The 26,484-nt window shown below is 32.9% G+C and overlaps 1 protein-coding gene across 2 annotated transcripts in view; it reads right to left on the reverse strand.

The window, feature by feature from the left end:
* The window catches only part of col2a1b (collagen, type II, alpha 1b), a 127,080-nt gene that overhangs the window by 42,270 nt on the left and 58,326 nt on the right, over nucleotides 1–26,484 (reverse strand). For both annotated transcript variants that reach the window (XM_062037771.1, XM_062037770.1), the window contains 13 exons: nucleotides 21,708–21,806; nucleotides 21,537–21,590; nucleotides 19,788–19,895; nucleotides 19,549–19,602; nucleotides 11,653–11,751; nucleotides 11,491–11,544; nucleotides 11,206–11,304; nucleotides 8,021–8,074; nucleotides 7,873–7,926; nucleotides 7,671–7,724; nucleotides 6,243–6,296; nucleotides 2,758–2,802; nucleotides 2,579–2,677 (listed from right to left, as the gene is read on the reverse strand). In XM_062037771.1, coding sequence (XP_061893755.1) covers nucleotides 2,579–2,677; nucleotides 2,758–2,802; nucleotides 6,243–6,296; nucleotides 7,671–7,724; nucleotides 7,873–7,926; nucleotides 8,021–8,074; nucleotides 11,206–11,304; nucleotides 11,491–11,544; nucleotides 11,653–11,751; nucleotides 19,549–19,602; nucleotides 19,788–19,895; nucleotides 21,537–21,590; nucleotides 21,708–21,806 — 927 coding nt within the window. The remainder of the gene's footprint in view (nucleotides 1–2,578; nucleotides 2,678–2,757; nucleotides 2,803–6,242; nucleotides 6,297–7,670; nucleotides 7,725–7,872; nucleotides 7,927–8,020; nucleotides 8,075–11,205; nucleotides 11,305–11,490; nucleotides 11,545–11,652; nucleotides 11,752–19,548; nucleotides 19,603–19,787; nucleotides 19,896–21,536; nucleotides 21,591–21,707; nucleotides 21,807–26,484) is intronic.

Genomic DNA, 26,484 nt, shown 5'->3' on the forward strand with positions numbered 1-26,484 from the left:
CGAAAGAAGATGTTGTGATGCCAAAAAATATCGACATAATCCACCGTAGCCCCCACTCCCTCCCCTCTGTTGCAAGTCTCGAGTTGTATGTTGTAATATGTATATGTACTTTGCTATGGAGTTTTTTTCCCAGTCTAGATTGTATTTTTTCACTCATCCTCCCCCAGCGTTTACCTTTTTTCCCATCGTTTACGGGGCGCCTTGTGGCGACCCATCAGCGTTCCTGTTCTGTAGCCCTGTACATTGTTTGTTTGTCCAATCTTGAACGGGTTTTTGCTGGAAACAAGGTTTCGTTGCACTTGTGCAATGCAAATAAAGACCTACCTACCTCAATAATTATGGGTTTGCAAATAAATATTTTTTAGACTGTTAGAATAATTGTTTGTAAGTTATCACAAAAACTTTGTGTTACATTGAGTGTCTGGTGAGAAGACAAAAACTGTCTTTGGAACCTACCAAGAGTAAGGCTCGTAAAACTCCACTGTGTAGGGGGAAGCAAAATGAAGGTGTTCTGTATTCTTTCCTGTATTGTAATCAACAGAAATATGTTGTTCTAACCCAAGGACTTCAAAGCGGAGAGGAAGCAGGACCAGACTCCCTCCAGGCGACCTCTTCTTGAACCTCCTTTTTGAACTGTTTTACGAACGTCTTTTTGAACTATTTTACGACCTCTTCTTTTGAACTGTTCGGTAACTAAAGGCAACGCTGTTTACGACCCACTTCCCTCTGGAAGTGGAAGCTGTGGTCATGTGGTCGGAGAAAGTCAAATAAAGAAGGAGGAGTACAATTTTTTGCCAGAGCGTGCTGAGACACTGTACAAGGGTACAGTGTACAGGCGACTCTACCCAATTGAGTCCAAATTGAATTCTGTCTCTGTTTAATTCTTTGCCTCTTGTCTTGTTTAATAGATGTCATCAGTGTTGGAACCTGACATAGACCAATTATGTGAATTTGCATAATTTGACATGGCACACTAGACAAGTGGTTGAAATACGCTGTTCTAGTGAATGTGTCACACGCTATTGTGACATTACGATCCATTCCACTCGTCACCTTTTTGTTTGGGCAGTAAGACCATTTTAGTGCTCAGTGTGTTAGAGCAGTTATTTGGTTTTTCCTTGGTGTCTTGTGTTTTTTCCTTTTGTTACCACATCTTTGTTTCTGTTCCAGACTTAACCACTCCCTGAGCCGGGCATAACTGCTGCAGGTGTGCATCGTTAACTGGCCTATTTGACCACACCTGTAGGGGCAGTAAGGCACTGGCTGATTACTCCTCAGGGACACAGGACTTCGAGTTCATGCTCAGGATTGTTTATAGTTGTTTATTGAGGCTCCCCATTAGCCGACGCACAAACGCCAGGCTAGTCTTCCTGGGGTCCTTTTCAAAAGTTCAAAGTAAGATCCAGTTACTAAACATACACAAATCCAAATAAAAATAAAAATAAAGGAAAACGGAACAAGGATTCTTCTCTCCGATTCCTGTTTTTTAAAATAAGACATTCTGCCTTCCTGTCCTGTGTAGTCATCCTCCCGGCCCAGGTAGCTACGCCGTTCTTGTTTATTAGATTTTACCGGTTGCTGTATTTTTCGCGGTGTAATCTTTTGTTCTTCTTATGCACCGTAGTTTTTTGTTATCTATTTCTGTGTTGCTCTTTACCCCTGTCGTGAGCAATAAAGACACTTTTTGTTCTACTCCTGCCTGTATTGTGCATTTTTGAGATCCACTAGCCCAGGCGTGACAAACCTACGGCCCGTGGGCCGGATTAGGCCCACGAACAGGTTTTATCCGGCCCGTGTGACGAGTTTGCCAAGTATTAAAATGAGCTGCTTTATTTTTATTTATTTTTTTAACGAAAGAAACTGCTGTTCTAAATGTGTCCACTGGATGTCACAATAGCAATTCTGTTAGGCAAGCAAACGGTTTATACCAGGTCCAAGCAAGAGGTACACAGTAAAGGGGGACTGTGGCTCCTCCTCCTCGACCCACATGAAACTTAAAACCTGCCGTTTTACGTCTCCTGTTTCGAACACATGGTCATTTGAACCCCCGTTGCCCCAAAATGTCTCTGTCAAACACGAGAAAAGTGAACTTAACCCTTTTGAATAGTTTTTACCTCCGTTTCTTACGGTTTGTTGAGTTAGCACTGGATTGATACGTGGACATGACGAATCACTCTATCACAAAAAAATAAGAGTTGTAGAAAGTATTGGAAACTCAAGACAGCCATGACATTATGTTCTTTACAAGTGTATGTCAACTTTTGATTGCGACTGTATATATATATATATATATATATATATATATATATATATATATATATATATATATATATATATATATATATATATATATATATATATCAACACAATAAAAGTACATATGATTCCCGCTATCATCATATTGGATTATTATCAGCTACTACTCAAGGTTCCAATATCTGTATCCACATTCATTTGTAATGACATAATCCTACTGATTGTGACTGTGAGTCTAACATCCAAGCACAATCATCTCATGCAACTATTGATTTTGTGTCTAATCAATCAAGAGACAAGATGTACTGTAAGTGCTACTAACCTTGGCTCCATCAGTTCCAGGAGTTCCGGGCAGACCTCTGGGTCCCTGCAGACCCTGAGGACCGGCACCTCCTCTCTCTCCAGGGAAACCTCGCTCTCCCTGCACATCGACAGTTATTCATTAATAACGGGAAACCTCATCAACAATTGGAGTAACTGCTTGGGTTTGTCATAGCGTACTCTGGGTCCAGTGGCACCGGCAGCTCCACCCTCTCCAGGAACACCCTGAGGAGGAACGACAGGAAGTCAGCATCTGATCATTAAATTATATTCTGTAATAATGGAGGCAAGCACTTAAAAACACAGTATAATGTCATAACAAACCATATAATACCATAATAGATAGTACTTTATTGATTCCTATGACATGACAATTAGATGTATTATATATATATATATATATATATATATATATATATATATATATATATATATATATATATATATATATATATATATATATATATATATGTGTATATATATGCACGTATATGCACATATATAAACACGTATATACCCGTACATATATATACACACATATATATATATATATATATATATATATATATATATATATATATATATATATATATATATATATATATATATATATATATATATATATATATATATATATATATATATATATATATATATATATATATATATATATATATATATATGTGTATATATATGTACGGGTATATACGTGTTTATATATGTGCATATACGTGCATATATATAGGTGTGTATATATATATATATATAAATATACATGTATGTATATATATATATATATATATATATATATATATATATATATATATATATATATATATATATATATATATATATATATATATATATATATATATATATATGTATATATATATATATATTCATACATATATATATATATATATATACATATATATATATGTGTATATATACGCATATATATATATATATATATATATAAATATATATATATATATATATATATATATATATATATATATATATATATATATATATATATATATGTATATATATATATATTCATACATATATATATACATATATATATATATATATACATATATATATATGTGTATATATACGCATATATATATACATATATATATATAAATATATATATATATATATATATATATATACCAGTTTATATATATATATATATATATATACATATATGCGTATATATATACATATATATATATATATATATATATATATATATATATATATATATATATATATATATATATATATATATATATATATATATATACATATATGCGTATATATATACATATATATATATATATATACATATATATTTATATATATATATATATATATATATATATATATATATATATATATATATATATATATATATATATATATATATATATATATATATATATATATATATATATATATATATATATATATATATATATATATATATATATATATATATATATACATTGGTTAGGAGGCTATTTCATCCCTACAAGCCAAGGTTACCCCTGCTCTTCAGGAGATCTTCAGGGGAAGAGCAGGGACACCTGTGAAACAGGCTTGTAGGGATGAAATAGCCTCCGTGTTTTTTCCTGACCTAACGAATATTCCGCTCTACACCGGTATTGAGCACTTTCTAACGGATAAACCATAGTAACCTCAGCTATATATATATATATATATATATATATATATATATATATATATATATATATATATATATATATATATATATATATATATATATATATATATATATATATATATATATATATATATATATAATTTTGTCCTGAAAATGTTTTTCTTAAAACAGGTCTTAAAAAATTGTCGTCCTATATTCAGGGTTGTCCTATATTCGGATCAGTACAGTAATTTAGGTTGAATGAAAGTAATCCATGAGGAGTTCATTGCATAAAGACAAATACCATATTGAGCCAAGTATACGACACTATTTACTCCCCTTTAAAAACAATCTGAATAGACGCGTCATCTTATATTCAGGGGTCTACAGATTTTTTCACTCAAAAAAAAAAAAACAGTTTCCAAAATGACATTCTCTTCTCAAATAATTAGAAGCTTTTTTCCCCCTGTCACTCACTTGCTCTAATGACCTGGCGACGGACGCTCATTTGAAGATAAATGTGTTCAATGAAGTAGATAATTAAAAATGGTCCTGCAGATTATAAATATGATGTTTTTTTAATTTTGTATCATAAACTACCAGGTATTAAAAACATGTTTTAAAATTATTGGTCTTCTAAAAGAGGGTTGTCCTCATTCCTATACAACATTAAGGGTTGACTATAAGTAATCCAAAATCATATTGAGCCAAGTATAAGATTTTTTTCCCCCCCTTTAAAAATTTCTGAATGGACATGTCGTCTCATACTCAGGAGTGGACAGTTTTCACTCAAATAAAAACTAAACAACAGATGGCGCCATTATGATGTGCAGTGATGTTTTCTAATGACCGTAAGTCTTGAACTATACAAAGTATTTCTATGGTTGGAATCTGTGCTTTTGAATGATATACTAGTTACTGTGGTCATCGAATTAGTTACTATGGTAATCTAATGAGTTACTATGGTAATCTAAGTCACAGCAGCTCAGACAAGGCACCAAGCAATGTGGGTGGGGAGCGTTTCCACATGGAGATTTTGGGTGGAAGGAGATTTTTACAACAAAGTTCTGCAAGAAAAGTGATATTATATCAGATTGTAGGTGGGGTTTTTTTACCCTTCGCTTTCATATTTTGCCGTGTTGGTTGCATTTTTGTTGTGTTTTGCCTGATTGTAAATTGAGAAGGGGTGTGAAAAGTAAAAGAGGAGCGACGTTCATATGTTGTCAATATTCAGTGTTTTATCGTTCAATGTTAATATTGTAAATACCACATTATTGTCATGTACATTCTGGGTGTCTAATTCAGTAGAATATTTAAAATTCCATTCCGTTTTTTTTTAAGGCGGCCTGTCATAACGTTTTTAGCATTCAATCAGACATTATTGTGAGGTTTTGTATTAGTGTTCCTAAAAATAGGACCCAAACACACATAGTGTACAGCAGATTTTCACAGTATATATATATATATACATATATATATATATATATATATATATATATATATATATATATATATATATATATATATATATATATATATATATATATATATATATATATATATATATATGTATATATATATATATATGTGTGTGTGTGGGTGCGCGTGTGCATGCGTATCATTTTTATATATACTGTACATTACTAACCTAGCCACAGTCAGATAGGATGCTTTTTTAAAGATAATTATAATCCATGAATCAGATGATCAAACAGTTCAGCAGATAAGAAATATGATGTCATTTAATTTGTGAGTGCTTTTCTATTCATTTTGCACTGTTAACAAAAACAGATGACTGTGATAATGAGTATTTCTGATGGTTTACAGAGAAGCAAACATGAGTCACAGGGTGAGGAAGAGTCGGTGGAAGGTGGCCAACTCAACTCTTTATATTGTGTGCTATTAAATCCTTTTTGTGGTCTAAATACTGTACATCTTAAAGATGAAATATATATTTCATATATTGGATAGAGATTGCTCCAAGAACACGTACCTGATCTCCAGGCTTGCCTCCCTCACCTGGAGGACCGGGGGGGCCGGGCAGACCCTGTACAAAAACATGACAAAATTATATACTGATACATTATTACACAGTTATTATTAGCTAAACAGTGCAACATGAGTCATGGAGGTAGGGTGAAATTCTAAATTCATAAATAAAATGTAATAATTACATTCAATTTAAATAAATTTTCTTCAAAATTAAAAATGGCTTCACTAAAACACAATTTTTTTTTATTTGTTATCACTTCTAGCTGGAGTTTTGTGCCACCAATTTGATAATAAATTAATTAAATTCAAACAAAAATTCAACAAAATCAAGTTTTGTTTTTGGAAATGTGAATAAGCATCATTTCCTGCTGCAGTTACTGTATCTGTCAATGTTAAAGCATGGTGACATATACATGTAATCATTAATAAAATAAAAGACCTGGATAATCATAAAAAAACTATAGAAATATGTATTTTTTCTATCGATATTTATTTTTTAATTTAAGAATTATTATGTGTTAATTCAACCCTTAAACTTGTATATTTATAAATGTAAATATGTGTTAATTCCTGCTGCAGTTATTATCAAATTTGATAAAAATTTAATTAAATCATAAAAAAACCCCTCAATCATGAAAAAAACACCAACAAATATGTTTTTTAATTGTATTTCCGCTTTAACTTTTATTTTATAAACGCAAATAAGTGTCACTTCCTGCCGCAGTTGTCCGTCTGTCTTCAAGTCTGATATTAATTGAATTAAATAATGAAAAGAAAAAATATAGGACCTTATTATCCACACAAAAAAAAAAAATCACAAAAAAATCATAACTTTCTTTTATTATTTTTGTTTTCCTCGGTCTTTAACATTACATTTTGTAAATGTAATTAGGTGTCACTTGCTGCTGCAGTTATCAGTCATACAAATCTGATAAAATCCTGGAAAAAAAGCTGATTAATTATGAAAACGAAAATCATATAACTCTAAGTCTGTGTCTCGTCTTATATTTTTATTTTTTTATAACCCTCTTCAGCTTTTTTTCTTTATTTAAAGAAGTGTCATTTCCTGATGCACTAAATTGTCCTTCAAATCCGATCCATCCATCCATCCATTTTCTACCGCTTGTCCCTCTCGGGGTGGCGGGGGTGCTGGAGCCTATCCCAGCTGCACTTGGGCGGAAGGCGGGGTACACCCTTGACAAGTCGCCACCTCATCACAGGGCCAACGCAGCTAGACAACATTCACACACTAGGGATATCATATTAATGGAATCAATCATTGAAAAAACAGAAACAAGGAAGATAATAATTGTTATTTATTCATACAAAAAAATCACAGTAAATGTTATTATTTTTTGTACGTTATTTTTTTATTTCCGTCAGTATTCAAATATCTTTTTGGAGAATACAACACACATGTGACACCTACCTGGAAACCAGAGGGCCCAGGCTGCCCTTGCTCTCCTCTCTCGCCAGCAGGGCCCTAAAGACAAAAATTCACTATTGAAAAAAAATCATAATGACAATGAAAGAACATTTTAGCACATGACTTTTAAGAAATTTGCAGTAAAATCCATCATGTTTTTTTTTTTAAAGAGATGAGCTTGTGAGTGAGTGTAAATGACACATACAGCAGGGCCGGGGGGTCCAGCAGCACCAGTTTCTCCATCTTTGCCAGGTAGACCCTGAAGAAAGGAGGCCAAGGGTAATGTTAGCTTACCTGGTGTCGTCTATCTTAACAGGTGAAGTAATAGCAATTAATAAGTGGTTTGTACTTACTCTCAGACCATGAGCTCCACCCAGTCCTTTCTCCCCAGACTTTCCAGGCTCACCCTAAAACACACAAAAGTGCAGTCATTGGTTGGCATTTTGCATTAGGGGCACATGAGCCAGTGCCCCAACAGATCCAGAAAATGGCGATTGGATGAAAAACATTATTAATTTGACTGAAATAAAAAATTGTTAGCGCGCTACTTTTGTTTTTTACACAAGTGGTGCCCCGTAAATTCTGCCTAGCAAACAAATATGCAAAAACATTGCATATCCTGGAAAAAAATGCAAATAAAGTATATCCTGGTGTACTTAATCTACTGTAGACTGATGATAATATACTTATTCTTAGCTTAGTGCAGTGTTTTTCAACCACCGTGCCGTGGCACACTAGTGTACTGTGAGATATTGTCTGGTGTGCCGTGGGAGGTTATGTAATTCCACCTAATTGGGTTAAAAATATTTTTTGCAAACCAGTAATTACAATCAGCAAATGTGCCGTTGTTGAGTGTCGGTGCTGTCTAGAGCTCGGCAGAGTAACCGTGTAATACTCTTCCATATCAGTAGGTGGCAGCAGGTAAAAAGGTATCTAACACTTAAACCAAAAATAAACAAAATGCGAGTGCCGCTTAGAAAAGGCGTTGAAGCTTAGGTGAAGGCTATGCAAAACGAAGCTAAAACTAAACTGGCTGCAAAGTAAACAAAAACAGAATGCTGGACGACAGCAAAGACTTACAGCGCGTGGAGCAGACGGTGTCCACAAAGTACATCCGTACATGACATGACAATGAACACCAAAATAGGAGCGCAAGACAAGAACTAAAACACTACAGGTGTTTACCTGTGGGTAAACACCAAAAAACTCAAAATAAGTCACGGCGTGATGTGACAGGTGGTGACAGTACACCTACTTTGAGACAAGAGTTATAGTGATGCATGCTTGGTTATGGTTTGAATTCATATCCAACAATTGAGAGAATGACTTTTTACTGTCAATATCGGCGGCTGAGTTTAATTTTTTAGTGTTTTCTGTTGGTGGTGAGCCTCCGGATTTTTTCAATGAAAAAAATGTGCCTTGGCTCAGAAAAGGTTGAAAAACACTGGCTTAGCGCATGCCTTTTTCTTTTTTTTTACATGACTACTGCACCATAGATTCTGCCTAGCAACAAACAAATATGCAAAAACGTGTAAATCCAAGAAAAATGCAAATAAAGTACAACCTGGCAGAGTAAATATACTGAATGCTAATGATAATATACTTAACCTTAGCCTAGAACAGGGGTGTCAAACTCATTTTATCTCAGGGGCCGCATGGAGGACTATTAAAATCATGGCATTAAAACTAAAAAAATAAAGACAACTTCAGATTGTTTTCTTTGTCTTACTTTGGCCAAAAATAGAACAAACACATTCTGAAAATATTACAATAAAAATATAGAAAAAAAATACCGGCAACAGTAAAGTTTAGATGCATTAACTAATAATAACTAATAATGAATAACTGAATACATTTTCATATGCATAAACATTTGTTTTATTTTTTATTTTATTTTTTTATGAATTAAGTAACATTTATGCCAACCTTTTTCCAAAACACAATATAGAATGGGAGATATAACAGGATAATGCATACATTGATCATTTGTTTTCAAAATGCTTACAAAAAAGTGGGACCCCAAAAATGTCCTGTGGGCCCCATTTTGAAGATTTTGAGTATGGAGTATTGGTGCGTGCAAAACAGCAGCAGGTGGCTGTGGCCTGCGGGCCGCTTCTAATACTAATCAAATATCATCCCGGGGGCCACAGATCATTTATTCGGCTTTGACACCCCTAGCTTAGAGCATGTCTTTTTTTGGTTTTTTTACAGGACTGATGCCCCCATACATTTTGCCTAGCAACCAACTAATACACAAAAATCTATGATATCTTAAAACAATGCAGATAAAGTCAATCCTGGTTTACTAAATTCACTGTGAACTGTTGATAATATTATATATTTAGCCTTAGCTTAGCACATTATATATATATATATATATATATATATATATATATATATATATATATATATATATATATATATATATATATATATATATATATATATATATATATATATATATATATATATATATATATATATATATATATATATATATATATATATATAGCAACCAACTAATACACAAAAATCTATGATATCTTAAAACAATGCAGATAAAGTCAATCCTGGTTTACTAAATTCACTGTGAACTGTTGATAATATTATATATTTAGCCTTAGCTTAGCACATTATATATATATATATATATATATATATATATATATATATATATATATATATATATATATATTTATATATATATATATATATATATATATATATATATATATATATATATATATATATATATATATATATATATATATATATATATATATATACCTAGCAACCAACTAATACACAAAAATCTATGATGTCTTAAAACAATGCAGATAAAGTCAATCCTGGTTTACTAAATTCACTGTGAACTGTTGATAATATTATATATTTAGCCTTAGCTTAGCACATTATATATATATATATATATATATATATATATATATATATATATATATATATATATATATATATATATATATATATATATATATATATATATATATGTATATTTACTGTATATATTTATTGTTATATTTATGTATATATATATATTTTTTTTACATGGGTACTGCCTCACATTCCGCATAGCAACAAACACATATGCAAAAACTTGTTAATCTTAGAAAACAATGCAGGTAAAGTATTACTAAAACCACTGTGTACTGTTGATAATATATTTAGCCTTAGATTAGTGCATGATATATATATATATATATATATATATATATATATATATATATATATATATATATATATATATATATATATATATATATATATATATATATAAATAAATTATTGTTATTTTATTTTATTTTTTTAATGTATTTATTTATTTATTTTTGTGTCTATTTTTTTCACTTATTAATTTTTGTTTTTTACACAAGTGTTGCCCAATAAAATCTGCCTAGCAACGAATGGCTGCAAATACATGTAAGTACAGTTTTCAGATTTATATATTAAAACAGAATTTATGATTACGCAGAAACTGTATGACACATATGTAGATTCAGCTTAGTTGATCTTATCTTACAGTCGCTCCCTTTGGTCCAGGGAATCCCATGACGCCAGGCTGTCCACGGGCGCCCTGTGGCCCAGGGGGTCCTGGGCGGCCGTCCTCACCAGACGCTCCCTACCAAATAAGAAAAATTTACTTTTAGCCGTGAAGCTAAGTGGGCTAATCCAGACGCTGAAGATCTCACGACTGGATTCATTTAATTCGATGAAGCGCTTAAAAGTAGTTAAGTGTCACTAGCATAATTACTGCAAGAGAAATAAATCCACATTAGAGCAGCACAATTGAATTACAGGCACTCACAGAAGGCCCCACTTTGCCTTGAGGACCAGCATCACCAGGACGTCCGGTAAGACCCTGTTAGAGCGCACAAACACACTATCAACAAAACGCTCATTTGCATACAGACGAGATAAACAAATGTGCAATGCATTGTGGGAATTGTGTTGTGTACAAGCAACGTACTCTAGCACCGGGCAGACCGGACTCTCCGGGACGGCCTGGGTCGCCGCCAGCACCCTTGGGCCCGCTGGCGCCAGAGGGTCCACGCTCACCGGGGGCACCCTGTGTCACAGGTGAAAAAGGCTCATCAGTTCCAATATGGGTTTCCACATTCAGTTTCTAACCCCCTAAAAAAAGGCATCGCTCCTGTTTCACGACGATAAGAAGTTTCACTGACCCGCTGAGAGAAGCGCAGATTGAAATTCTGGCAGCTTCCTTTTGGGATAAATGAGATTTGTGTGTGGGAAGATAACATTTAAATGGGATTCTCCTACTGATATAAGATGTGTGGTGTCAGAGCTGGGCTACCATCTGGTGGCCAAAACAGAGAACTACATGTTCAGGCCATTCAATCGATCGCAACTGGACTGTTTGGTTTTGTCTTGGAAGACATTTTGCCTCTAATCTGACAGATCTGACCAAACTAAGTCTATGACTAGATGTGACCAATCTAAGTCTAAGACTAGATGTGACCAATATAAGTCTATGACTAGATCTGAACAATCTAAGTCTAAGACTAGATGTGACCGATCTAAGTCTAAAACTTGATGTGACCAATCTAAGGCTAAGACTAGATGTGACCAATCTAAGCCTAAGACTAGATGTGACCAATCTAAGTCTATGACTAGATCTGACCAATCTAAGTCTAAGACTAGATGTGACCACTCGAAGTCAAAGACTAGATGTGACCAATCTAAGTCTAAGACTAGATGTGACCAATCTAAATCTAAGACTAGATCTGACCAATCTAAGTCTATGACTAGATGTGACCAATATAAGTCTAAGACTTGATGTGACCAATCTAAGTCTATGACTAGATCTGAACAATCTAAGTCTGAGACTAGATGTGCCCGATCTAAGTCTAAAACTTGATGTGACCAATCTAAGTCTAAGACTAGATTTGACCAATCTAAATCTATGACTAGATCTGACCAATCTAAGTCTAAGACTAGATGTGACCAATCTAAGTCTAAGACTAGAGCTGACCAATCTAAGTCTATGACTACATATGACCAATCTAAGTCTAAGACTAGATGTGACCAATCTAAGTCTATGACTAGATGTGACCAATCTAAGTCTAAGACTAGATGTGACCAATATAAGTCTATGACTAGATATGAACAATCTAAGTCTAAGACTAGATGTGACCGATCTAAGTCTAAGACTAGATGTGACCAAACTAAGTCTAAGACTAGATCTCACCAATCGAAGTCTATGACTAGATGTGACCAATCGAAGTCTAAGACTTTATGTGACCAAACTAAGTCTAAGACTAGATGTGACCAATCTAAATCTATGACTAAATCTGACCAATCTAAATCTAATACGAGATGTGACCAATCTAAGTCTAAGACTAGATGTGGCCAATCTAAGTCTAAGACTAGAGCTGACCAATCTAAGTCTATGACTAGATGTGACCAATCTAAGTCTAAGACTAGATGTGACCAATCTAAGTCTAAGACTAGATGTGACCAATCTAAGTCTATGACTAGATGTGACCAATCTAAGTCTAAGACTAGATGTGACCAATATAAGTCTATGACTAGATATGAACAATCTAAGTCTAAGACTAGATGTGACCGATCTAAGTCTAAGACTAGATGTGACCAAACTAAGTCTAAGACTAGATCTCACCAATCGAAGTCTATGACTAGATGTGACCAATCGAAGTCTAAGACTTTATGTGACCAATCTAAGTCTAAGACTAGATGTGACCAATCTAAATCTATGACTAAATCTAACCAATCTAAATCTAATACGAGATGTGACCAATCTAAGTCTAAGACTAGAGCTGACCAATCTAAGTCTATGACTACATGTGACCAATCTAGGTCTAAGACTAGATGTGACCAATCTAAGTCTATGACTAGATGTGACCAATCTAAGTCTAAGACTAGATGTGACCAATATAAGTCTATGACTAGATATGAACAATCTAAGTCTAAGACTAGATGTGACCGATCTAAGTCTAAGACTAGATGTGACCAAACTAAGTCTAAGACTAGATGTGACCAATCTAAGTCTAAGACTAGATTTGACCAATCGAAGTCTAAGACTTTATGTGACCAATCTAAGTCTAAGACTAGATGTGACCAATCTAAATCTATGACTAAATCTGACCAATCTAAATCTAATACGAGATGTGACCAATCTAAGTCTAACACTAGATGTGGCCAATCTAAGTCTAAGACTAGAGCTGACCAATCTAAGTCTAAGACTAGATGTGACCAATCTAAGTCTAAGACTAGATGTGACCAATCTAAGTCTAAGACTAGATTTGACTAATCTAAGTCTAAGACTAAATGTGACCAATCTAAGTCTAAGACTAGATGTGACCAATCTAAGTCTAAGACTAGATGTGACCAATCTAAGTCTAAGACTAGATGTGACCAATCTAAGTCTAAGACTAGATGTGACCAATCTAAGTCTAAGACTAGATGTGACCAATCTAAGTCTAAGACTAGATTTGACCAATCTAAGTCTAAGACTAGATGTGACCAATCTAAGTCTAAGTCTAGATGTGACTAATCTAAGTCTAAGACTAGATTTGACCAATCTAAGTCTAAGACTAGATGTGACCAATCTAAGTCTATGATTATGAACTGATGAAGTCTACTCGGATGAGAGGCGAAACGTCTTCTAAAACAAACCAAACAGTCCGGTTGTGATGGATTGAATGCCCTGAGATGACAATGACCTGATGAATGACAACATTCACAGACAGGGAACTTCATGGATTATTGGCTATTGCTGCACAAAGCAAAACACAAGAGCATACAGCAGGTAAAACCCCCTCAAGTGGACTTTCACAGAAGGGCGAGATAAACTCTCAGTAATGAGACCACTACACTGTTTAGTTATTACTGTCCATTGTACAGGACATGTTCAACAATATGTTATCCTTAAAGATAATCGTGACAGTCTTAGACAAAGTAATGTATGTATATGTATATGTATATGTATTTATATGTATATGTATATGTATATGTATATGTATATGTATATGTATATGTATATGTATATGTATATGTGTATGTATATGTATATTTATATGTATATATGTATATGTATATGTATATGCATATGTATATGTATATGTATATGTATATGTATATGTATATGTATATGTATATGTATATGTATATGTATATGTATAGTCGAGGTTACTGTGGTTTATCTGTTATACAGTGCTCAATACCGGGGTAGAGCGGAATATACGTTAGGTCAGGAAAATACACAGAGGCTATTTCATCCCTACAAGCCTGTTTCGTAGGTTTCCCTGCTCTTCGGGAGATTTTATTGAAGTGTGTGTGGTTGTTACATGTATAAAGGGTACATTACATGTTGTTACACAGTAGTGCCTTGCTTCTGTGCCGGCATGATGAGACCAGTTTGTTGCGTTGGTTTAAAGTGTACATGCTGGGGTGGTATATATTAAAAAAATTTATTTCAGGCACAGGTTACATCTTTTAGCTGCACTGTTGTATGGCGAGCTAGATGCAAACATTTGGCGTAATCAATTTTATTGTCTTTAAAAGTCCATATGTATTTGCTCAGCTCTGAAGAGTTCTTGAGTTGGGCCCTAAGGAATGATACTGTGTGATTGTTATAACGGGTTTTAAAGGTGTTTCTGTGAGTCCAATGTATGTCTCTGTGTTTGAGGTGTCCTTGCGGGTGACGCTGGCTTGGTAAACAACTGATGTTTTTAAACAGTTTCCGTTGAGTGGGCAGTTAAGCCTTTGTCTGCAATGGCAGCTATCTGTGGAGTTAGAGTCGTTAGCGGTTGCTTGTCTGTGTGTGCTCAGAATCTTTTTGTTGTGTGAGTCAATGGTTTGTTTGGGATGAAATAGCCTCTGTGTTTTTTTCTGACCTAACGTATATATATGTATATGTATATGTATATGCATTGTATGTGTATATGTATATGTATTTGTATATGTATATGTATATGTATATGTATATGTATATGTATATGTATATGTATATGTATATGTATATGTATATGTATAGACCGATGTAATGTGTCTTTGACACTTAAAGCTTGACATTTTACATTTTAATATTGTTTATGTTTGTACTATGTTGTCAAATGTTCATAAATATATATTGTCCCTATTAAAATAAAAATAAATAAATAAATAAAACAAAGTTGTTTTATTTATAGAAAAAAGAAGTAACAACTAAATCAACCTCAACCAAGGTGCGATTCTGCAAAGTGAAAAGAACTGTTTGACCATCAATATTCAAATGATTATTAATATCTGACGAACCAATGATGATGAACTAAGGATTGGCGAAATGTTATCATATGTTATAATTGAGATGCTACAATAATAACTTGCCACTATTTACTCTTGGTAACCATAACAGCATTGTATTTAATTCCCTTTATATCCGCGTAGCGCCAAAGTGAATCGAACCGCACCCAAGTTCACTTGCAAGCGGATTAACACCCATTCCTCTAATTGTATTAGATTTGACTGAGCAATGTGTTCCAAGAGTTGGATTTAGCTCAACCTAACATGGCTAATGTGTACACATGCTGAGTAAGTGTATTTTTTATTTACATGCAACGTTAAACAACACATAGTTAGCATGTCCCGTTGTGCAAACAAAAACGTTATTAGCAGGTAACGAGGCGCAAAATATGCTCTGTGTGAAATTTCAGGGGCAATACCATACGTCTTTATAAAATATATTTTTTTTACCCAATTGATAAAGTGCTCTGAAAGACTAAACAAAGAATCACACGATACGTTTGGTGAGTCCCTACACAGGATATGGACTGTGGCCCCATCTTGGTCCTTAATGTTAGTTATTTATTATTATGGGCCTGCTGCGAAGCAAGCAGTTTAGCAAATATTTTTGATATTTCTTAGAAAAACGGTAATTTCTCCTATATTAGTATATGGTTAGTATGCTAACGCTATATGCACAAATTTTATTCGTTTAAACATAAAAATCATGGCTTTCGATACTTGCCGCAATTTTTGAAGTATGCTAATTTATTTGTGTTGGCATGCTAATGTTACCATGCTAATGTTAGCATGCTAACACTCTATGCTCGCATTTTTGCAAATTTTATTTGTTTAGAGTAAAGATCTTGGCTTTCGATAATTGGCACGATTTTTTTTTTTTTTTAAAGAAAAAGTGATTAAAAGGAGTGGAGAAATCTCTCTAAAAAAAGTACATTGTATAATAAGCAGCAACAATTTAAAAATAACCCTAACCCAATTTAAGTAAGTAAGTAATACTACACTTAATAATAACAGATTTGTTTTAATGTATATTAACAATATTTAGCCTTTTTTAAAAATATATATGCATCAAGCGATGACGTCATATCGACCACGCCCCTAACCACGCCCCCATCTGTATTTTTGGCAATTTAGGGGAAACCCTGATCTGAACAAAAACAAAATGTCTTACATTACGATCATGCTTTGTCAGAGATGTTTTGTAATGTTAGTCTGTGATATTTGCGCCTAAATAAATGCTAGTACATCAGTTTAGGAATATGGGGGCGGGTGAAGTGGGAGGGAGTATTTTTCTGGCTGGCTGAAATATTGTGTAAATTATTTTACAACATGTTCTGTCGAGTGCTCAATTACAGAATGATTAGCAGGCTGAATATTACATTTAATTAATTAATAGAGAAGGGTAAACCAGCACCCCCCGCGACCTCAAAAGGGACAAGCGGTAGAAAATGGATGGATGGATGGGTAAAGCATTGTCATGCATCAATATGAAGCCACACCCCCTGAAAAGTATCTGTCTAGGATACACTTATTAATGATGAAAAATTATACCTATCTGCGATTATCGTGATTAATTTTGAGTTAACTATGAACAAAATGCAATTAATCACGATTAAATATTTAATTGTTTGACAGCCCTACTTTTGATACTCGTCACAGTCTTAGATGTATGCTAACTTTTCCTATGGTAACGTAAGCATGCTAATTTGTCATTTTAGATAATTTTATTTGTTTAAATTTAAAAATCTTGGCTTTTGATACTTGCCGCTATTTTCGAGGTAGGCTAACTTTTCCTATGTCTTCATGCAATCATTAGCATTAAAACAAAATCTTCAAGTCTTTACAAAAAGCCCATGTGGCCCTTAACAACCGCATAGAGTGTTTGCGCCATGGGCCGGCCCTGAACACACTGCTACTGTATGTCGGGAACACCATTTTCATATAAAGACATGAATTATATGAAATATAGACGCAAAATATTGCCTGAACGACGTGGTCCATCCTCTGTTCTGTGTCAGGGTCATTTAGATTTGTACAGATTTGTAGTTTGAACCAAAAGTGTAAAACAGATACCAAGGGCCTCATGTAACAAGGGTTGCATAGATTTTCTACCAAATATAGATGTACGGTTAAATCCAGACAACGACGTACGCAAGTAAAAAAATCAGATCTTTTCAAGTGTTCGCACGCACAAATCCAAGCACAATTCTTTGTAACATCGCAATCTACTTAGAATTGAACCCAGATGTCTGCGTTGCTTGGCACGGGAAGATAACATTTGTGATTTAGGGCTATATAAATAAACATTGATTGATTGATTGAAATGGGATTCTCCGGCTGATGTAAGATGTGCAGTGTCAGAGCTGGGCTGCCATCTGGTGGCCAAAACAGAGAACTACATGTAATCTCAGGCCATTCAATCGATCGCAACTGGACTGTTTGGTTTTGTCTTGTAAGACATTTTGCCTCTCATCCGACAGATCTGACCAATCTAAATCTAAGACTAGATGTGACCAATCTAAATCTAAGACTAGATCTGACCAATCTAAGTCTAAGACTAGATGTGACCAATCTAAATCTAAGACTAGATCTGACCAATCTAAGTCTAAGACTAGATCTAACTAATCTAAGTCTAAGACTAGATGTGACCAATCTAAGTCTAAGACTAGATGTGACCAATCGAAGTCTAACACTAGATGTGACCAATCGAAGTCTAAGACTAGATGTGACCAATCGAAGTCTAAGACTAGATGTGACAAATCTGAGACTAGATATGACCAATCGAAGTCCAAGACTAGATGTGACCAATCTAAGTCCAAGACTAGATGTGACCAATCTAAGTCTAAGACTAGATGTGACCAATCTAAGTCTATGATTATGAACTGATGAAGTCTACTCGGATGAGAGGCGAAACGTCTTCTAAGACAAATCATACAGTCCAGTTGTGATGGACTGATAGCTCAGATGTCTGCGTTGCTTGGCACGCCCAGACCATGCACAGGCCACGCCCCCCTTATAAATATGCAAGTAAAAATAAAATAGAGTGAGAATTCGATATTTTTAAGTGTTCTCTTTTAATCCATAGTCATGTTTAAAGCAGCTAGTATTTTCCCATGTTGTTTGTCTTCTCGTGACCTCCTTGCTTTTATCTTATGTCCGCTAGTAAACTCTTTGTTTTGTTTTAAGGGCTCCTGTTGGTCGGCTCACAGAGCTGTTTTGGCAAGTTGTTATCTGTTTTCAAGCAGACTCTTTTTTGTTTGGATTTAGACCTCTTCTTGCTGCTGCTATTGTCGCGTTGTAAGGGCTGGTCTCCTAAAGCTTTAGTAAATCTTGGCCTAGTACTATTCTGTCTCGGTGGTCCTTCTCACTCAACATATATGTCATCCAAAAGGACTTGGGTTTTATTCCTTGAGAGGAAGACTGGTCGTGCGCAACAGAGTATATTTGTATGAGTTGCAATTGTCGTTGTTTACTAACATCTTTGTTTGGGTTTTGTGTGTGACTATTGAGGCAAACACATGTCCTTATCTCTCGCTTCCTTCTAATGCATTTTCTCATCATTATTCCGCAGTAATCCTCAGGAAATGAGCACAAGACTCACCTTGGGACCAGCCAGACCATCTTGACCTGGGAAACCACGGTTACCAGGCGCTCCCTATAGAGAAAGCATCAAGGCACAGTCACTATGGTGATGACAATATTCATCATTCATCTCTTTGAAATCAGCCAGGTTCTGGAATATGTTTCAAAGTCAAGAACAAAGGAAGAAGCATTATAGATAATAATATACACTTTGTAGCTTTTAGTTCGCTCTATTGAGGACATTGTGGCAGCGCTCACCCTCTCTCCTGGAGGTCCAAGTGGTCCAGCGGCACCGGCCTCGCCTCTGGGTCCTCTTTTACCCTCTTCGCCCTGGGGGCCGAGGGCTCCCTGAAGACCTGCTGGCCCCTACAAAAAAACATTGAGGATTGTGTCGGTATTCTTGAAATATTTTGTATACGCCCCAACATGTGTTTATAACATTGATATTTTGTATAAAAGCTCTCAACAAAATGGCAATGTTAATGCTAAAATACAAGTAGTATTGTTACAAATATTGCACATTTTCTACTTTTTTTTCTGTTTTACAAAGAGAACGGGTCTAACAAATAAATATTACAGCACATGATTATCTCTCACTTAAGATGTCAAATATGACTTATTTATATTCCTGGACAGAAACATTTGTGGCCCAAGGTAGCCTATTTAATACGCAACATATAATAATAATACTAACAATTAAAGTAAGTGTTTATTAGTATTAATAATAATGACATTCATTATTAATATTATTATTGTTTTATTTATTGTATTTTTTATTTGTTGTTATTTCATTTGAATGGTTGTACAACAACTATAGTTTAAAAACAGGCATTTTTCACCTTTTTTCGACCTTGGGGCCCAACTTTTCCATAATAGAGGGGCCCGGGGCCTACACAAATATTAACACTGAACTATTAATCTTACTCTTGATTTTAATCGTATTCAATGATTATATCTAACTTACATGTGGAAGGATAATCACAACTATGTATTATCTATTTTTATTATCAAGGCTTAGGTCAGGCTAATTACAAAAATAAACACTAATCAAATTCACTGCATAAGAAGGTACTCATATGTGCTAAAATAAATACATTCTAACTTAAAAAATATAACTAAATTATTTATAAATTGATAATAATATGTATGTTTGTTTTAAACCAAACCGTTAAAATACAGCTTCACCACTGTAGTCATATTTTTTTGCGCTTAAGAAACTTCTTTAGGACTTTAGCTCCAGACTTTTTCGGTTTGTTTGATATTGTCATTACTGCCCCAAGTGGTGGAACATTGTTTTACAACTAGGTACAGCTGCTGCCCATACGGACCACAGCTGAGAAACATATTTTTGGCGGCCCTCCAGGGGGCGCTAGCGGCCAAACAATGGCCCTATGGTTAAGAAACACTGGTTTAGAAGCTATATTATAACAATGACAACAATAAGAATAATACTGATAGTTTATTATATATATATTATTGATATGAAATAATAATAATGTCTTTATTTTGCAATGATAAATCCACGTTGTTGTTAGATAACGTTAAAGTACTGGATTATTTGTTTATTATGTGTTATGATTTAGTTGTTTTATTCATAGAGCACCAATATTTTTTTTCAAACACGCTTTCCGAGTCATATACAGTTGATGTGTTCAACACTGTAGACTCAAACATTAATACTGTCATTTATTGACACAGTCTTTTAAAATATAACCCTGGTACTTTTCTTGCATTTGATGGCGCTATCTGCTGTAGGGGTTAAAAGAGTGGTGCAGCTATGAATCCCGCAGAGGGCGTTGTCTCACAAGTCAATTCACACAACATATTTTAGCAGGAAGATGCTTTGACAAGACGTGATGTTTTGTAAATACAACACTGTACACTGTATGCCTGTTGTTGATTATGAATGTGTACAACTGTATTTAAAATGTGAGAGGCATATTATAGGTTTACAGTATCAAAAAATGCATTTAAAATGCTTTTTGTTTGATTCTCCAGAGCACTTACAAACTCTCCTTTAGGTCCCGCCTCTCCCTTAAATCCTGTGATACCAGGGTCTCCCTGGAAGAGTAAACACAAAAAACAGACATCATCATTATGTCGTCTTCAAATACTAAAGTGGAAAATATTTATGTATCTATAACTGCTGCGAGAATGATGATCTCTGTGATCACGTACAGATGTTCCTTTGGGCCCGAGAGGTCCGGTCGCTCCCTGAGGCCCGGGAGGCCCGCGAGGTCCAGGGAAACCCGGAGCACCGGCGATACCGGGAGCACCCTAGAAACATAAACCATTATTTATGTATCGATAGTAATGTTGCAGAAAATAATGATGAATATTTATGGATAATATTGTAGCATACACTACTGATGAATACTTATGGATAGTAATGTTGCATAAACTACGATGAATACTTATGGATAGTAATGTTGCATAAAATACTGATGACTACTTATGGACAGTAATGTAACATAACAGACTGATGAATACTTATGATAGTACTGTAGCATAAAATACTGATGAATACTTATGGATAGTACTGTAGCATAAAATACTGATGAATATTTGTGGATAGTAAAGATGCAAAAAATACTGATGAATACTTATGAATGGTAATGTAGCATTAAATACTGATGAATACTTATGGAAAATACTGTAGCATAAAATACTGATGAATACTTATGGATAATACTGTAACATAAAATACTGATGAATACTTGTGGATAGTAATGTTGCAGAAAATACTGATGAATACTTATGGATAAAACTGTAGCATAAATACCGATGAATACTTATGGATAGTAATGTTGCATAAAATACTGATGAATACTTATGAATGGTAATGTAGCATTAAATACTGATTGATACTTATGGAAAATACTGTAGCATAAATTACTGATGAATACTTATGGATAATACTGTAGCATAAAATACTGATGAATACTTGTGGATAGTAATGTTGCAGAAAATACTGATGAATACTTATGAATGGTAATTTAGCATTAAATACAGATGAATACTTATGAATGGTAATGTAGCATTAAATATGGATGGATACTTATGAATGGTAATATAGCACTAAATACTGATGAATACTTATGGATAGTAATGTTGCAGAAAATACTGATGATTACTTATGGATAATACTGTAGCATAAAATACTGATGAATACTTGTGTATAGTAATGTTGCAGAAAATACTGATGAATACTTATGGATAATACTGTAGCATAAAATACTGATGAATACTTATGAATGGTAATGTAGCATTAAATACTGATTGATACTTATGGAAAATACTGTAGCATAAATTACTGATGAATACTTATGGATAATACTGTAGCATAAAATACTGATGAATACTTGTGGATAGTAATGTTGCAGAAAATACTGATGAATACTTATGAATGGTAATGTAGCATTAAATACTGATGAATACTTATGAATGGTAATGTAGCATTAAATACGGATGAATACTTATGAATGGTAATATAGCATTAAATACTGATGAATACTTATGGATAGTAATGTAGCAGAAAATACTGATGAATACTTATGGATAATACTGTAGCATAAAATACTGATGAATACTTGTGTATAGTAATGTTGCAGAAAATACTGATGAATACTTATGGATAATACTGTAGCATAAAATACTGATGAATACTTATGAATGGTAATGTAGCATTAAATACTGATTGATACTTATGGAAAATACTGTAGCATAAATTACTGATGAATACTTATGGATAATACTGTAGCATAAAATACTGATGAATACTTGTGGATAGTAATGTTGCAGAAAATACTGATGAATACTTATGGATAATACTGTAGCATAAAATACTGATGAATACTTGTGGATAGTAATGTTGCAGAAAATACTGATGAATACTTATGAATGGTAATGTAGCATTAAATACTGATGAATACTTATGAATGGTAATATAGCATTAAATACTGATGAATACTTATGGATAGTAATGTAGCAGAAAATACTGATGAATACTTATGGATAATACTGTAGCATAAAATACTGATGAATATTTATGAATGGTAATGTAGTATAAAATACTGATGAATACTTATGGATAGTATTGTAGCATAACATACTGATGAATACTTATGGATAGTAATGTAGCATAATATACTGATGAATACTTATGGATAAAACTGTAGCATAAATACTGATGAATACTTATAGATAGTAATGTAGCATAAAATACTGATGAATACTTATGAATAGTAATGTAGCATTAAATACTGATGAATACTTATGAATGGTAATATAGCATTAAATACTGATGAATACTTATGGATAGTAATGTAGCAGAAAATACTGATGAATACTTATGGATAATACTGTAGCATAACATACTGATGAATACTTATGGATAGTACTGTAGCATAAAATACTGATGAATATTTGTGGATAGTAAAGATGCAAAAAATACTGATGAATACTTATGAATGGTAATGTAGCATTAAATACTGATGAATACTTATGGAACATACTGTAGCATAAAATACTGATGAATACTTATGGATAATACTGTAACATAAAATACTGATGAATACTTGTGGATAGTAATGTTGCAGAAAATACTGATGAATACTTATGGATAAAACTGTAGCATAAATACTGATGAATACTTATGGATAGTAATGTTGCATAAAATACTGATGAATACTTATGAATGGTAATGTAGCATTAAATACTGATTGATACTTATGGAAAATACTGTAGCATAAATTACTGATGAATACTTATGGATAATACTGTAGCATAAAATACTGATGAATACTTGTGGATAGTAATGTTGCAGAAAATACTGATGAATACTTATGAATGGTAATTTAGCATTAAATACAGATGAATACTTATGAATGGTAATGTAGCATTAAATATGGATGGATACTTATGAATGGTAATATAGCACTAAATACTGATGAATACTTATGGATAGTAATGTTGCAGAAAATACTGATGATTACTTATGGATAATACTGTAGCATAAAATACTGATGAATACTTGTGTATAGTAATGTTGCAGAAAATACTGATGAATACTTATGGATAATACTGTAGCATAAAATACTGATGAATACTTATGAATGGTAATGTAGCATTAAATACTGATTGATACTTATGGAAAATACTGTAGCATAAATTACTGATGAATACTTATGGATAATACTGTAGCATAAAATACTGATGAATACTTGTGGATAGTAATGTTGCAGAAAATACTGATGAATACTTATGAATGGTAATGTAGCATTAAATACTGATGAATACTTATGAATGGTAATGTAGCATTAAATACGGATGAATACTTATGAATGGTAATATAGCATTAAATACTGATGAATACTTATGGATAGTAATGTAGCAGAAAATACTGATGAATACTTATGGATAATACTGTAGCATAAAATACTGATGAATACTTGTGTATAGTAATGTTGCAGAAAATACTGATGAATACTTATGGATAATACTGTAGCATAAAATACTGATGAATACTTATGAATGGTAATGTAGCATTAAATACTGATTGATACTTATGGAAAATACTGTAGCATAAATTACTGATGAATACTTATGGATAATACTGTAGCATAAAATACTGATGAATACTTGTGGATAGTAATGTTGCAGAAAATACTGATGAATACTTATGGATAATACTGTAGCATAAAATACTGATGAATACTTGTGGATAGTAATGTTGCAGAAAATACTGATGAATACTTATGAATGGTAATGTAGCATTAAATACTGATGAATACTTATGAATGGTAATATAGCATTAAATACTGATGAATACTTATGGATAGTAATGTAGCAGAAAATACTGATGAATACTTATGGATAATACTGTAGCATAAAATACTGATGAATATTTATGAATGGTAATGTAGTATAAAATACTGATGAATACTTATGGATAGTATTGTAGCATAACATACTGATGAATACTTATGGATAGTAATGTAGCATAATATACTGATGAATACTTATGGATAAAACTGTAGCATAAATACTGATGAATACTTATAGATAGTAATGTAGCATAAAATACTGATGAATACTTATGAATAGTAATGTAGCATTAAATACTGATGAATACTTATGAATGGTAATATAGCATTAAATACTGATGAATACTTATGGATAGTAATGTAGCAGAAAATACTGATGAATACTTATGGATAATACTGTAGCATAACATACTGATGAATACTTATGGATAATACTGTAGCATAAAATACTGATGAATACTTATGGATAGTATTGTAGCATAACATACTGATGAATACTTATGGATAGTAATGTAGCATAACATACTGATGAATACTTATGGATAGTAATGTAGCATAATATACTGATGAATACTTATGGATAAAACTGTAGCATAAATACTGATGAATACTTATGGATAGTAATGTAGCATAAAATACTGATGAATACTTATGAATAGTAATGTAGCATTACATACTGATGAATACTTATGGATAGTAATGTAGCATAAAATACTGATGAATACTTATGAATGGTAATGTAGCATTAAATACTGATGAATACTTATGGAACACACTCTAGCATTAAATACTGATGAATACTTATGGATAATACTATAGCATAAAATATTGATTAATATTTATGAATGGTAATGCAGTATAAAATACTGGAGAATACTTATGGATAGTAATGTAACATAAAATACTGATGAATACTTATGGATAGTAATGTAGCATAAAATAATGAGAATACTTATGGATAGTATTGTAGCATAAAATACAGATGAATACTTGTGGATAGTAATGTAGCACAAAATACTGATGATTACTTAAAAAATAGTACTGTAACAGAACATATTAATGAATACTTAAGGCTAGTAATGTAATACTGTGGTTGGTAATTTAGTACTGATAAATACCTATGACTAGTA

This window comes from Entelurus aequoreus, linkage group LG26, assembly GCF_033978785.1.
Source record: "Entelurus aequoreus isolate RoL-2023_Sb linkage group LG26, RoL_Eaeq_v1.1, whole genome shotgun sequence".
In the NCBI taxonomy this organism is placed as follows: domain Eukaryota; kingdom Metazoa; phylum Chordata; class Actinopteri; order Syngnathiformes; family Syngnathidae; genus Entelurus; species Entelurus aequoreus.